Raw genomic sequence first — 16,204 nt, forward strand, 5'->3', positions numbered from 1 at the left:
TGATACATTTTACCTGCACTGATACATTGTAACAAACTACCAGGACAGGAGAGAGATTTGTGCCGCTTATGCATTTAAAGGGGTGTTCCAGTTCGATCATAGTGGGGAGGGGGTCTGAGAGGGAAAGAATAGCAAACAGTGGCCTGCCACTGCTGTTCTCCCGCCGCTTCCTCAACACACTGGAAATGGCTTTGACTACCACCCACTCAGCCAATCAATGGTCGCAGTGGTAACTCACCCACAGCAACGACCAAATGGTAAAAACGGGTACGTACTCGCAGCTTATTTTGTCCCTCTCCGACCCCATATTTTTTTTTTTTTAAATGATCACACCTGAATACCCCTTTAACCCACAGTATATTATCGAGACTAGATAGAATTGTAGCAAACTGGCATCAGTAAGAAGTGTCAGGTCTGTGTGGGTTTTCAGCCTCTGGATGTAAATGGGAATGTTCCCGTTCACTGTCAGCTAGCAGAGATCTTGAATACGGTGAGGAATTGATTCACAAAGTAACAGTAAATTGTAAGATTTTTTTTTATTATTATACAGTGATTATGTTTGATATTAATAAACTATGTCATCAAAAGCTCACCGGTGGTGGGTAAACAACAGACACCCTCGCTGATGAACTGTTTGACGTTCCCCGAAGCACCGTGGCCTCCTCACAGTTTACCAAGCACAGCGCCATCCTTTGGATAGTGGCTGTGCTTGGTATTGCAGCTTAGCCCCATCCACTTGAAAAGGACTGAGCTGCACCTAGGCCTTGTGACCGATGAATGTGAAGCGGAGGAGGCTGTGGCGCTCCATCTCTTTGAACAACTGATCGGTGGCAGTCCCGGGTGTTGGACCGCCAGCAATCAGATATTGAGGATAGGTCATCATATTAAACACCTTGAAATCCCAACCCCCATGTACACCTATGGCTAGTTAGTGACATATGATGTTCTGTCATCTGTTTTTAGGTCATACAATAGTAACAACTGAAGTCACCGTGTCAGACTGTGTAGCCTTCAGGCCGGTGGCAGTGAATACTGCTCAGTATACCCCAATGAGGCCAGAACTAGAAAAATGTGGACGTCCCGTAGAACAGGAATAACGTTCTCCTGTCATAACCTGTTTAGCTCCTGTGCATTTCAAGATAGCTGCACCCTAAGGCAATATTGTCAGCATTCAGCCTTCAACACATTACCTCCATAACCGACTGCATGCTGTCAGAAAATGAAAATGCAATAACAAACGGCCTAATGATTAACAAAAAGTAGGTGGAGCAGGGAGTGGGGCCTGGGCATGGCTGACCCAGCACATAACACGGCCTGAACTTAACTGGGCACCAAATAGGAGTTGCATTATCTGTACACAGTGCCGATGTCACAGCCAGGGAGAAGGCGATTTTTTTTATTTTTTTTTTGGCTGTGACGCTCTCCGCTGTGATTGGACAGCGCTACAGCCAGGGAGAAGAAGACGCCCACGGAGAAAGACTCCTCCTCATTGCTCCGATGCTAAAATTAGCATACCAGGGGGAGAATACAATGGGGGCCCCAGCGGGCGGACGGAGCGGCGCCCAGAAAAAATAGATCCCTGCACTATGCCCTACGTATCCTGATACATAGTTTTTAATGTGTGCGCCCATGAAAGGTCCTCTTTAAGCATACTTTGTGTGTCACATTTCATAGAACTATAACATAACATTACAGGACAGTGCATTACCGAACAATTACAGGTACCCCTGCAATGGCAGTACTGCCACGTGGCATGATTTCTTCTGTCTTTCCTCAACAAACAACATGAGCATGATGCCAGTGATAAACCCCCAGGGGCCATTCATCTGTTTCTCTCTGCCATATCCACTCCTCTACGAGCCCGGTATAATGGAAATAAAATGTAATACACCCCGATAAGTCCCTGGCGAGTATTATACTATAATTAGAAGCTACGGAGGCGATACAAGAGGCCTTTGTCCGGGAACATGTCAGGTTAATTTAATTAAAACTCCAGCCGCCTCTAACGAAATCTCTCCGCTGGTATAAGGTTCAAAGCGTTTAATCCCCAGAGCCAGAATTTTCTATTTGAGTGTTAATTTAGTAGCGCACAATCCAACCACTCATTAATGCTTTGTACAGTCTGCAAATTAAACAGAAAATAGATTAGCCAGTTGGCGTTTTTGCATAATATTCCAATCATTATTTGTCGACAAAATAAATAGCGGTGATAAGTGGCGCACAAAGGTGCAGAAGCCGCTTGGCTAAGATACAGTACTGCGAAACCCCATTCATAATAATCTTAGTTGTCACAGAAAATACATTTGGGTAAGAATAAAAATTTCATCTTAATATGTCTCACCGTAAATTCCAGTTCCTTGTTCTCGGCCCTTTCATGTTGTGGAGAGGCTGAATATAGTGTTCCTCAATGGGATGACTCGCAGGGAATCCTAAAACATCCCTCCACCACATGATCACTACTAGTGTCACATACAATTATGAAGAAAACAAAGTGCACCCTCTTTAAAATCTATGGTTTAAAGTATCGAGACATAATATAAAACCATCTAGTCCCAAGAAGGTCTTAAAATTGGGTAAATACAACCTCAGATGGCCAACAACACATAGCAGAACAAAAATTCAGCCTTTTTGTAATTGTATGATCATGAACTTGAGCAGGAAGAGCGACTGGCGCACACCCTGGTATAGAGGCTGCTGCCTGGTGGTAGTTGGTGTGTCTTAATGGTTTTTGGGTGCTAGGCAAGAGAGGAGGTGCGATGGCCAGCCACTGGTGGAGTCAATACCAGGCCAGCTGGCATCAATAAAATAGTCTCTCTTTACTAGGATTTCAGGATAGGAGTAGTAGTGCATCCGACTATGGCCTCATGCACACGACCGTTGTGTGCATCCGTGGCCGTTGTGCCGTTTTCCGTTTTTTTTCGCGGACCCATTGACTTTCAATGGGTCCGTGGAAAAATCAGAAAATGCACCGTTTTGCAGCCGAGGCCGTGATCCGTGTATCCTGTCCGTCAAAAAAATATGACCTGTCCTATTTTTTTGACGGACAATTCAACATTCAAGTCAATGGGTCCGTGAAAGAACACGGATGCACACAAGATTGGCATCCGTGTCCGTGATCCGTGGCCGTAGGTTGCTTTCATACAGACGGATCCGAAAATCCGTCTGCATAAAAGCTTTTTCAGCGTCCCCATGGTGATGGGGACGCTAACACAGAGGCGTTCCCATGGTGATGGGGACGCTTCAGGTTAGAATACACTACAAACTTTGTACAAGACTGCCCCCTGCTGCCTGGCAGCACCCGATCTCTTAAAGGGGGATATGATAGCACAATTAACCCCTTCAGGTGCGGCACCTGAAGGGGTTAATTGTACTATCATATCCCCCTGTAAGAGATCAGGGCTGCCAGGCAGCAGGGGGCAGACCCCCTCCTCCCCAGTTTGAACATCGGGCCTCCCTTCCTCCCTCTAGTATAATAAATCGTTGGTGGCACAGTGTGCACCCCCCATCGGGCCCCCCCTTCCTCCCTCTATTGTTATAAATCGTTGGTGGCACAGTGTGCGCCCCCCACCGGGCCCCCCTTCCTCCCTCTAGTGTAATAAATCGTTGGTGGCACAGTGTGCGCCCCCCATCGGGCCCCCCCTTCCTCCCTCTATTGTTATAAATCGTTGGTGGCACAGTGTGCGCCCCCCATCGGGCCCCCCCTTCCTCCCTCTATTGTTATAAATCGTTGGTGGCACAGTGTGCGCCCCCCCATCGGCCCCCCTCCCGCTATAGCAGTAACAACATTGGTGGCAGTGTGCGGCCTCCCATCTCACCCCCCCCCCCCCCGATCATTGGTGGCAGCGTAGTTCCGATCGGAGTCCCAGTTTAATCGCTGGGGCTCCGATCAGTAACCATGGCAACCAGGAAGCTACTGCAGACCTGGTTGCCATGGTTACTTAGCAATAGTACAATAGTAGAAGATTCATACTTACCTGCTTGCTGCTGCGATGTCTGTGACCGGCCGGGAGCTCCTCCTACTGGTAAGTGACAGTTCTTTAGCAATGCGCCGCACAGACCTGTCACTTACCAGTAGGTGGAGCTCCCGGCCGGACACAGACATCGCAGCAGCAAGCAGGTAACTATGAATCTTCTACTATTGTACTATTGCTAAGTAACCATGGCAACCAGGACTGCAGTAGCGTCCTGGTTGCCATAGTTACCGATCGGAGCCCCAGCGATTAAACTGGGACTCCGATCGGAACTCCGCTGCCACCAATGATTGGGGGGGGGAGATGGGAGGCCGCACACTGGCCACCAATGTTGTTACTGCTATAGAGGGAGGGGGGCTGATGGGGGGCGCACACTGTGCCACCAACGATTTATAACAATAGAGGGAGGAAGGGGGAGCCCGATGGGGGGCGCACACTGTGCCACCAACGATTTATTACACTAGAGGGAGGAAGGGGTCCGATGGGGGGCGCACACTGTGCCACCAACGATTTATTACACTAGAGGGAGGACGGGGGGCCCGATGGGGGGCGCACACTGTGCCACCAACGATATTCAAACTGGGGAGGGGGGGTCTGCCCCCTGCTGCCTGGCAGCCCTGATCTCTTACAGGGGGATATGATAGTACAATTAACCCCTTCAGGTGCCGCACCTGAAGGGGTTAATTGTGCTATCATATCCCCCTTTAAGAGATCGGGTGCTGCCAGGCAGCAGGGGGCAGTCTTGTACAAAGTTTGTAGTGTATTCTAACTAGAAGCGTCCCCATCACCATGGGAACGCCTCTGTGTTAGAATATACTGTCGGATCTGAGTTTCACGATGTAGCTCATATCCGACAGTATATTCTAACATAGAGGCGTTCCCATGGTGATGGGGACGCTTCAAGTTAAAATATACCATCGGATTGGAGAAAACTCCAATCCGATGGTATAAAAGAACTCCAGACTTTACATTGAAAGTCAATGGGGACGGATCCGTTTGAAATGGCACCATATTGTGTCAACGTCAAACGGATCCGTCCCCATTGACTTGCATTGTAATTCAGGACGGATCCGTTTGGCTCCGCACGGCCAGGCGGACACCAAAACGACTTTTTTTTCATGTCCGTGGATCCTCCAAGAATCAAGGAAGACCCACGGACGAAAAAACGGTCACGGATCACGGACCTACGGACCCCGTTTTTGCGGACCGTGAAAATAAACTGTCGTGTGCATGAGGCCTATAACAAGGCACAGTTCCAAGGCATAGAAAACAGTGCACTCCTTCCCCCAATAGCATCATATGGACAGCAGCAATGATGGAGGTTGTAGTACTCTTTCTCTCAAGTCTCTCAACAGAACCATCGGCAGGCAATGAGGTTCTGGTTAACTGTTTCTGCAGTTCCCAGACTGAGTGCAGGTATAAGATATGGCAGGCCAAACAGTCTCCAAGTGTGAAAGGTTGCGTTAGTAATGTTCCCTATCACCGCAGTAAGGTCTTCCATAATGTGCATAATACCGTACCTTGCTGACTGACTATAATGCACGACCTTGTCAATTCTGTAACTTCTGATTTCTTTCTCTTCGATCACTTTTGATGATAAAGTAGCTTCTTTGGCCATAGAAGTCTCAGGGATGAAGATTCTCTGAGCTCAGGCCTAGCTCTGAGGAGCTTGCACATGTAGGTGTTCACTGTAGCACAGCCAGGGGAGTAACTAGAAAAGGCTGGGCCCCGTATCCCTTCCCAGGATATTTGGCTGCACAACCTTTTTAGCCTTTTATTGTCCATACAATACTATTAAATTAGCAACATAACATTACATCAGTTAACCCCCGCAGTGGCCACGTTCTGGAGTGCTGCACTTAGAAGTAGCACTTTTTTGCTATTTGCATTGCACTGTGTGACCTTGAGGTGAATTTGCTGGGACATCAACTTCTGGGAAAGTTGCCAACTGTTTTGAATGTGTTCCACTTATGAATAATCTTTCTCACTGTAGAATGATGGACTTCAAATTGTTTGGGAATGGCCTTATATAAGTTATAACCCTTCTCAAATTGATAGGTATTACCAATTGCTTCTGTAAGATCGTTGCCGAGGTCTTTCCTCCTTAGCAGTTAACACACACCTGAATACTCCAGACCAACAAACTGCCCAAACTCCTGCTTTTCTAGAGGTGCTCACACTTGCTGATGATCAATGCCTCTGCTTTTTGGCCTAGATTTTATTTCATATAGTAGATAATGCACGCAGTATAGTCTGTTATGTGTTGCTGTTTAGGTTGTATTTACCTAGTTCTAAGACCTTCTAAGAACCCAATGTTTTTTTTATTATGTCCTGATATGGCAAACCATAGAATTCATAGAAGGTGTACTTAGTTTTTCTCATGACTGCATTTCCAGTGCTGAGAACTTACTTGCATAGATGGGTCTGATATGAGCAGCTCTCCTTATAATGCTGCTATGCTGTTATAAGCTGCATCACTTTAAACTACTAGTGGCATCCTATGTGTTATAATAAAGAGGTATTATAACCAAAAACACTTATTTATTCACTGAATAGCTGATAATTGTCAGGGTTCGACTACTAGGACCCTAATGGATTGTTAGAATGGGGAACCTTGGTCCACCTTCCCTTTTCATTACACAACAAGGAGTTGGAGTAGGGCTGTGGTCAATCATGCTAGAAAGGCGTTGCTTCGGAGCACCATAAATGTCCAATTATTGTATCAAGGGGCAGGGGCGTAGCTAGAAATGACTGGGCCCCATAGCAAAAAAAAATTATGCTCCCACCCCCACATACCTCTCGGACAGGGACAAGAAGGTGAAAGTACATATTGTGGAGTGTGTATGTGTATTAGACAGAAGGTAGGGATATGTATCTTGTGTAGTTTGGGTATTAGGGAGAGTAAGGGGTATATATCTAGTGCTGATACACGTGTAGGTGAAGAGCTGCTCTGACATAATTCATCTCTTTCATATTATAAGCTCCATATATATATATATATATATATATATATATATATATATATATATATATAATTTACTTACAGTTCTGAAGACTCAGGGGTGCTGACAGGCTTGGCCGGGCAGAAGGAGTGTGGGAGACTGAGGCCTTTTTTCTCCAAGCTGCTCCGTAAAAAAAAAAATCATTACACCTCATGTCAGACCACTAATCAGACCCCCAATGTTAATCAGACTTTGGCTGACAGCCCCAATAAGATCCCCTATGTTAATTAGACCCCAATAAGACCTCAGATCACACCTCAGCTCAGAACCCAATATGAATGACCCCCAATCAGACCTCAGATAAGAGCCCCATGCCTCTCCACCAGCCCCCAGTGCCTCTCCACCAGCCCCCAGTGCCTCTCCACCAGCCCCCCGTACTATCTGTATCAGCCCCCAGTGCGCCCTCCCCGGTATTAAAATAATTGATGGGCAGTGCACCCCTCCCTCGGTATTAAAATCATTGGTGGGAAGTGCACCCCTCCCTCGGTATTAAAATCATTGGTGGGAAGTGCACCCCTCCCTCGGTATTAAAATCATTGGTGGGAAGTGCACCCCTCCCTCGGTATTAAATGCATTGGTGGGCAGTGCACCCTCCCCCCTCGATATTAAAATAATTGGTGGGCAGTGCACCCTCTTCCCCCTCGGTATTAAAATCATTGGTGGGCAGTGCACCCTCTTCCCCCCTCGGTTTTCAAATCATTGGTGGGAAGTGCACCCTCCCCCCTCGGTATTAAATGCATTGGTGGGAAGTGCACCCTCCCCCCTCGGTATTAAATGCATTGGTGGGCAGTGCACCCTCCCCCCTCGGTATTAAATGCATTGGTGGGCAGTGCACCCTCCCCCCTCGGTATTAAAATAATTGGTGGGCAGTGCACCCTCTTCCCCCTCGGTATTAAAATCATTGGTGGGCAGTGCACCCTCTTTCCCCCTCGGTTTTCAAATCATTGGTGGGCAGTGCACCCTCCCCCCTCGGTATTAAAATCATTGGTGGGAAGTGCACCCCTCCCTCGGTATTAAATGCATTGGTGGGCAGTGCACCCTCCCCCCTCGGTATTAAATGCATTGGTGGGCAGTGCACCCTCCCCCCTCGGTATTAAATGCATTGGTGGGCAGTGCACCCTCCCCCCTCGGTATTAAAATAATTGGTGGGCAGTGCGCCCTCTTCCCCCTCGGTATTAAAATCATTGGTGGGAAGTGCACCCTCCCCCCGGTATTAAAATCATTGGTGAGCAGTGTGCCCCCCGTATTAAAATCATTGGTGGGCAGTGTGCCCTCCTCCCGGTATCAAAATCATTGGTGGGCCGTGCGGACTCCTCCCTCCCCAACATTGGTGGCGATGTGGCCGCCTGGCGCTACTTCTTGTAACTCGTCACAGGTCTGTGCGGCGCATTGCTTATGCTTATAGCAATGCACCGCACAGACCTGTGACGAGTTACAAGAAGTAGGAGCACCCGGTGGCCAAAGCGCATGTAAGTATGCTGCAGAGTAACTGACCATGGCAGCCAGGACTTCAGTAGCGTCCTGGCTGCCATGGTAACCGATCGGAGCCCCAGCATTGCACTGCTGGGACTCCGATCGGAACTGCCGCTGCCACCAATGAGGTGGGGGCCCTATCGCACCGCCACTTGAATTTTTTTTTTTTAAATCATCAGCCGGCAACCCGGGCCCCCAGTGGCGTAGGGCCCCATAGCCATTGCTATGGCTGCTATGGCGATCCCTACGCCACTGTCAAGGGGTGTTGTAGGTAACAAAGCTAAATGTGTATTTATTTCAAAAGGGTTACATGAAATTACAATAAAAAAGTTTACAAAGTTGCAATGACAGATACAGCCTATGGACAAAGCTGGTGCAAGTGTATTGCTACATAAATTGTAAAAAAATAAAAATCTTAGTCTATTCTTTTTCAGGTTACGCAACGAAGCGCCCATCGGAGTGTTTTCACATTTTCAACATGCAAAATCTACCTTCTATAGACTTTGAACAGTTAGCGGAGATTGGTATGTATGGTAACTGGATCCCAGTAAAGGTTCCAAATCATATGGGGTACTCCTTTCTGCTTGTCCTGACATTGCAGTAATGTCTACCAACAGCCACCACTAGTGGAGCTTATAACCTACAGATTTACAGAGCACCCACTGAGTTAAAACGACCTGTATACATTCATATGATCTTAGCTTCCCCTAGTGGTGGCTGCATGCAGCCAGAATTTTATCATTTATGAAGTCATAAAAAGAAAACTTCTCTACATCTATATTATGTAATTAACGAGTACAGATTTTTGAGCTTGAACAAGGACTGGTGAAGATGAACTTTGATAAAGGTGTAGCACATTTGGCAGAGCTTTCAGTATGTGATAGGGACTGTTCTAAATTTTGCTGTGGGACCCTATAATTTCTGTGTACATTACTGATCTTCTCAGTGGAGAGGAGGACATGCATGGAATATTAATTCAATTAAATGAACTGAGGATTGGGTCATTCTTGGGATCAGTGTGGATCCTAGCTGCCAGATCCCCAGAAATCTGTCTTTTGCATGCCTGACTGACATGTCATACTTTTGGCGACTTGACTGATTGGAGAAGGTGTAATGAGTGTAGGGTAAATCATGATCTGATTTTGTCTTTGTTTCGGAATGTTCTTGTAGAGCTTCAGAAGGATGAGGAGGAACAGGCAGAGCTGAGTGGTGATACAGTGGATGCCCCCACCTGCGAAGCTAATGATGTCAGTAAAAGTCACCCATATTATGACATTGCCCGCCATGGTATCATCCACGTTGCTGGTGAGTCCTGACAGGTACCACACTTCATGTATCATAATTGGAGATGCGCAAATTTTTCAAAAATTTGATTTGGCCGGTTTGCCAAAGCTTCTGAAAAAATTTGGTTCAATCCGAATTTATTCATGGTGAATCACGTTAAAAAATTGCTATTTCCTGGCTCCAGAGATCCTTTTATAGAGGTGTAAAACACTGTGCCTTGCAGTAACACGCATAGGGAGTCTTCTGTGGTAGTTAAACAATACTGTGAGTCAGTATGACATGTAGATGACAGACATCGCTCTTAGAATCACTGCACACTTCACTTATTTGGGTAGTCACGGGGCCAAAACTGACCAAATAACTCATGTATGAACTCAGCCTTACAGGTCGATGTTAGCGCCAAGAAGAAGTGCACTCAGTGTCTACAGAACCTGTTCTATTAAACACTTGTACAAGTAGAGCTCCCCGACAGAGTGGAGAGAATTTCAGCAGTAAGTTTGTGCTGACGTCACTGATTATTTTGCCCTTCCCCTGATCCGTCAGAACAATAACCCCCAAAATACGGATCCTGTCTGTTGAGCATCTGCCTTCACTCGGTCAGCATTTGGTCAGTAATCCATCAGTGCTTATCTATCCTATTAATTCACCCTGTAAATGGCTGTAGCACATTGGAACTTCACAACTGAATGGCAAATATATACGGTCAGGTCCATAAATATTGGGACATCGACACAATTCTAACATTTTTGGCTCTATACACCACCACAATGGATTTGAAATGAAAATCATCCAAATCAGGTGAAGGGTGTAGGAATTACAACAGTTTGCATATTTGCCTCCCACTTGTTAAGGGACCAAAAGTAATGGGACAGAATAATCATCATAAATCAAACTTTCACTTTTTAATACTTGGGTGCAAATCCTTTGCAGTCAATTACAGCCTGAAGTCTGGAACACATAGACATCACCAGACACTGGGTTTCATCCCTGGTGATGCTCTGCCAGGCCTCTACTGCAACTGTCTTCAGTTCCTGCTTGTTCTTGGGGCATTTTCCCTTCAGTTTTGTCTTCAGCAAGTGAAATGCATGCTCAATCGGATTCAGGTCAGGTGATTGACTTGGCCATTACATAACATTCCACTTCTTTCCCTTAACAAACTCTTTGGTTGCTTTTGCAGTATGCTTTGGGTCATTGTCCATCTGCACTGTGAAGCGCCGTCCAATGAGTTCTGAAGCATTTGGCTGAATATGAGCAGATAATATTGCCCGAAACACTTCAGAATTCATCCTGCTGCTTTTGTCACCAGTCACGTCATCAATAAATACAAGAGAACCAGTTCCATTGGCAGCCATACATGCCCACGTCATGAAACTACCACATGCTTCACTGATGAGGTGGTATGCTTAGGATCATGAGCAGTTCCTTTCCTTCTCCATACTCTTCTCTTCCCATCCCTCTGGTACAAGTTGATCTTGGTTTCATCTGTCCATAGGATGTTGTTCCAGAACTGTGAAGGTTTTTTTAGATGTCGTTTGGCAAACTCTAATCTGGCCTTCATGTTTTTGAGGCTCACCAATGGTTTACATCTTGTGGTGAGCCCTCTGTATTCACTCAGGTGAAGTCTTATCTTGATTGTTGACTTTGACACACACACACCTATCTCCTGGAGAGTGTTCTTGATCTGACCAACTGTTGTGAAGGGTGTTTTCTTCACCGGGGAAAGCATTTTTCGGTCTTCCACCACAGTTGTTTTCAATGGTCTTCTGGGTCTTTTGGTGTTGCTGAGCTCACCGGTGCGTTCCTTCTTTTTAAGAATGTTCCAAACAGTTGTTTTTGCCACGCCTAATGTTTTTGCTATCTCTCTGATGGGTATGTTTTTGTTTTTTCAGCCTAATGATGGCTTGCTTCACTGATAGTGACAGCTCTTTGGATCTCATCTTGAGAGTTGACATCAACAAATTCCAAATGCAAATAGCACACTTGAAATGAACTCTGGACCTTTTATCTGCTCATTGTAATTGGGATAATGAGGGAATAACACACACCTGGCCATAGGAACAGCTGAGAAGCCAATTGTCCCATTACCTTTGGTCTCTTAACAAGTGGGAGGCACATATGCAAACTGTTGTAATTCCTACACCGTTCACCTGATTTGGATGTAAATACCCTCAAATTAAAGCTGACAGTCTGCAGTTAAAGCACATCTTGTTTGTTTCATTTCAAATCCATTGTAGTGGTGTATAGCCATAAATGTTAGAATTGTGTTGCTGTCCCAATATTTATGGACCGGACTGTATATTTTTTGCCACTAATACACACCAAAATGGGCTGTAATTTTCTCACTTCAACACACAACGGCTAATAAGCCTTTTATTATTTTTCACCACTAAAACACGCCAAAAGGGCTTTACATATTTGCAGAACGGCAAATATATATATTTTTTGCCACTAAAACATGCCAAAAAGGGTTTAGAACGTATAACTGCACCGCTGAACGGCAAATAGGCCCTTATTTTTTTTCCACTTATACACACCACACACGGCTTTAGAACATATAACTGCACGCTGAACGGCAAATATATTTTACTTTTGCCACTGATACATGACAAAAAGGGATGTCATGTTCGCACTTCACCACACAACGGCTAATAAGCCCTTTTTTCCCACTAATACAAGCCAAAAAAACACTTTCGAACATATAACTGCACTGCAAATAAGACGTAGAAATATTTCCTTGTAATAAACCCTTATAATGGCTGTATCAAACAGCACTTGCACCCCAATAACAAGAACGGTTTGCTGGAATTACAGAGCTGTATAATGACAATTTAGATCCCCAGTCAGTGCAGCAAGGTGTAATGGGATTTTTCCTATTACCCAGGCTGTAACCTCCCCTACTGAACCCTGTTCAACATAAATGCTGTGGAATGATTCCTCCCTATCCTTTCCCTACACCTTGAATAATCTTTCCCTGCACTTGTAAATCGTTTTTTAGCAATGAAGTCTTTCCTAGCGCTGTCCCTAGCGCCTGCTGACATCTCTCCCTTCACTAAGTACACTGGAAAATGGCAGAATCCAAGATGGCTGAGGCTATTTATAGGGCTGTGACATTACAGGGCTGGCTGGCTGCTGATTGGCTGCATGCATGGCATTGTGGGGGATCCCGTCTTCCCAGAGTTCCTTGCTCCATCTCCTCACATATGCAGCAGCCATTTTAGGAAATGTGATTCTTTACAAGGAAGCTTGAGGAAATTCGGATTCGGTGCGAATCAAATTTTTCGTCAACTTCGATTCGCTCATCTCTAAGGCTACTTTCACACTTGCATTCGGAGCGGATCCGTCTGGTGTCTGCACAGACGGATCCGCTCCTATAATGCAAACGATGGTATCCGTTCAGAACGGATCCGTCTGCATAACTGTTTTTTTCCGATCTGAGTTTTCACGAAGTATATTCTAACACAGAGGCGTTCCCATGGTGATGGGGACGCTTCAAGTTAGAATATACTAAAATAACTGTGTACATAACTGCCCCCTGCTGCCTGGCAGCACCCAATCTCTTACAGGGGCTGTGATCTGCACAATTAACCCCTCAGGTGCCGCACCTGAGGGGTTAATTGTGAGTATCATAGCCCCCTGTAAGAGATCAGGTGCTGCCGGGCAGCAGGGGCCAGACCCCCCTCCCTCCCCAGTATTATATTCATTGGTGGCCCGTGCGGGCCCCCCCCCCAGTATTATATTCATTGGTGGCCAGTGCGGCCCCCTGTGGATCACAACCCCCTGTAAGAGATCAGGTGCTGCCAGGCAGCAGGGGGCAGTTATTACACAGTTCTCAGTATATTCTAACTTGAATCATCCCCATCACTATGGGAACGCCTCTGTGTTAGAATATACTGTCAGATCTGAGTTTCACGATCTAACTCAAATCCGATGGTATATTCTAACATAGAGGCGTTCCCATGGTGATGGGGACGCTTCAAGTTAAAATATACCATCGGATTGGAGAAAACTCCGATCCGATGGTATATTAATATGGACTCCTGACTTTACATTGAAAGTCAATTGGGGACGGATCCGTTTTCAATTGCACCATATTGCGTCAACGTCAAACGGATATGTCTCCATTGACTTGCATTATAAGTCTGGACGGATCCGTTTTGCTCCGCACGGCCAGGCGGACACCCGAACACTGCAAGCAGAGTTCGGGTGTCCGCCAGCTGAGCGGAACGGAGGCCAAACGGTGCCAAACTGAGGCATTCTGAGCGGATCCGCATCCACTCAGAATGCATTGGGGCAGTACGGATCCTTTCGGGGCCACTTGTGAGAGCCTTCAAATGGAACTCACGAGCGGAACCCCGAACGCAAGTGTGAAAGTAGCCTAATAATAATCTCTGATTTTCAGAATGTTTGTTTGATTTTCAAGTATTTCACAATTGATAACCTGGGCAGATTCCAAGGCCCACTGGATGTTGGGGACCCAGTTAGATCTGGGTTAACATACCTTATGCTTGGTAAGCCAAAGCTAGGCTAGTCAGCCGACCCACTGTGACAGTAAGTGCCCTCCGTTTTATAGACTCTGCTAATGCTAATACTTGTGTCTACAGTGAGCTTCTGACTATGTCCCACAGGAACCAAGAAGTAGTCTAAAATCATAGAGATGACTGTTAATGTCAAGAAAATAAGTTAAAAATAAAATGTCAAGGCTGCCCATGGGTTGTGTTTGGTATTGCAGGTCAAGCAATAGCGTTAAGCTGCAATACAACACACAACCTGTCGATGGGTGTGGCACTGTTTGTAAAAGAAAGTAGCTATGTTTTCCTAAGGCATCATGCACATGGCCGTTCCGTGCATTGGGGACCGCGATTTGAGACCAACTTGAATGCGTTCGTGATCCGTCCGCACCGCAAAAAAAGATTTTTTTGTGGTGCGGAGGCACGGATAGAAACACCATGGACCCATTCATGAGGCCTAACCCTGTAACACCCCTCACACTATTTAGAACCTGGTAGGGTTGATCATGCTGAACGCTGCAGCTTGTGCCTTGGTGCTCCAAGTGCTGATTTGCATAAAGATCAAATTGGTCATTTCTCCACAACCATGCAAGCTACAAAGGAAAGAAAGGTATGGGTTTCTTCAGCATGATCAACCCTACCCTACTTAGGCCATATGTCTGGTTTAATAGGGTTGATCATGCTAACAAGAGGTTTTTTACATTTTCACCAGCAATAACAATTACATTTAGCTCTGCCTGCACACAGCAAGAGAAGCCTTGGGTGTTAAATCGCATGCACAGAGTCCACTCTATCCATTTTTTGCTCTTCACATTTTTAGAACATGCATTCAGCTTCCTGCAAGAGAAAACTTCACTCGAGCTTGGGAGTTGGCAGTAGACAATCACTAGACACAGATGCTGACAGTAACTCCTTCCCTATCCTAGACAGCCAGAGATGCTGACATGAACACCTTACTACCCTGGACCACCAGGGACCCTGATATTAACCACCTTCATCACACTAGACCACCAGGGATGCTGACATTCACCCCTTAGATAACTAACAATGTTAGGGTTATTAGATAATGAAAATGATTTGTGTGAAGCTACAAACACAAAAGTACACTCCCTGTTACCTGGCTGATATTTTTTGGCAGTAAAGTTGGCAACCCTACTCAAATGGACAGTTGTAGTTGACGGAAATATAATGGCACAGCCAGGACCACTCAAATTTCAATGTAAGGCCTCATGCACACGGCAGTTGTTTGGATCTTTGCCGCTGTTTTTGCGGCTCTGATGCGGACCCATTCACTTCAATAGGGTCGCAAAAGCCGTGTGCTGTCCGCATCCGTTGCTCCGTTCCGTGTCCCCACAAGTGGTCCATTTTGCGGACAAGAATAGGCATTTCTACAATGCGCCGGACCGCAAAAAATACTGAATGGCCGTGTGCTTGAGGCCTAAGGTTACGTTTTTCTCACTTCTTCTTCTTCATATGTTTCTTGGGTTGGAGGTTCCCAGAAAAATAGTTGAATCTATGGTAACAAAATAATCTGGGAATTGTAAAATGTCTTCCTACATTTAGCCCAGTGCAGTGTACGATCTTCCCATGCCTTCACTGAATGTTTGAGTTGTATCCTGCTGGATTAACAGCCCCTTACATGTAATGTAATCCAAACAAGCATTCCTCTCTGGTAATGGGTTTTTAAAGCTAATTAGATTTTTCCTTTTAGAAGCGCTCAGATCAAAGCCCAGGAACCTGCGTTAAACCGCACACAAAAAAAAAAAAATGTTTGATTTCATTAACCTGTTTGCTGCTGTGATGACAATGGTCTCCAGAATAGACATTACAATGACAGTAGGTGTGGACGAGCAGTGGTGGCAGATTGGACAAGAACCCTGAGTTCTCAAGGTTTAGAACCCCAAAAGTAACGTAAGATTGGAGCATGTTTTTTAGATACAGGATGGTTGTTTTATTTGGGCGCTGA

The 16,204-nt window shown here is 45.8% G+C and overlaps 1 protein-coding gene across 4 annotated transcripts in view; it reads left to right on the forward strand.

The window, feature by feature from the left end:
* LOC122928341 (proline-rich protein 5-like) overlaps nt 1–16,204 on the forward strand; it is a 291,839-nt gene that overhangs the window by 175,846 nt on the left and 99,789 nt on the right. For 3 of the 4 annotated variants that reach the window (XM_044281091.1, XM_044281093.1, XM_044281092.1), the window contains exons 2-3: nt 8,881–8,970; nt 9,617–9,751. In XM_044281091.1, coding sequence (XP_044137026.1) covers nt 8,925–8,970; nt 9,617–9,751 — 181 coding nt within the window. In that variant the 5' untranslated portion in view covers nt 8,881–8,924. Of the gene's footprint in view, nt 1–2,979; nt 3,004–8,880; nt 8,971–9,616; nt 9,752–16,204 lie in introns of all 4 variants that reach the window. The other variant, XM_044281096.1, reaches the window with a different exon arrangement.

This window comes from Bufo gargarizans, chromosome 2 (assembly GCF_014858855.1).
Source record: "Bufo gargarizans isolate SCDJY-AF-19 chromosome 2, ASM1485885v1, whole genome shotgun sequence".
NCBI classification, from domain to species: domain Eukaryota; kingdom Metazoa; phylum Chordata; class Amphibia; order Anura; family Bufonidae; genus Bufo; species Bufo gargarizans.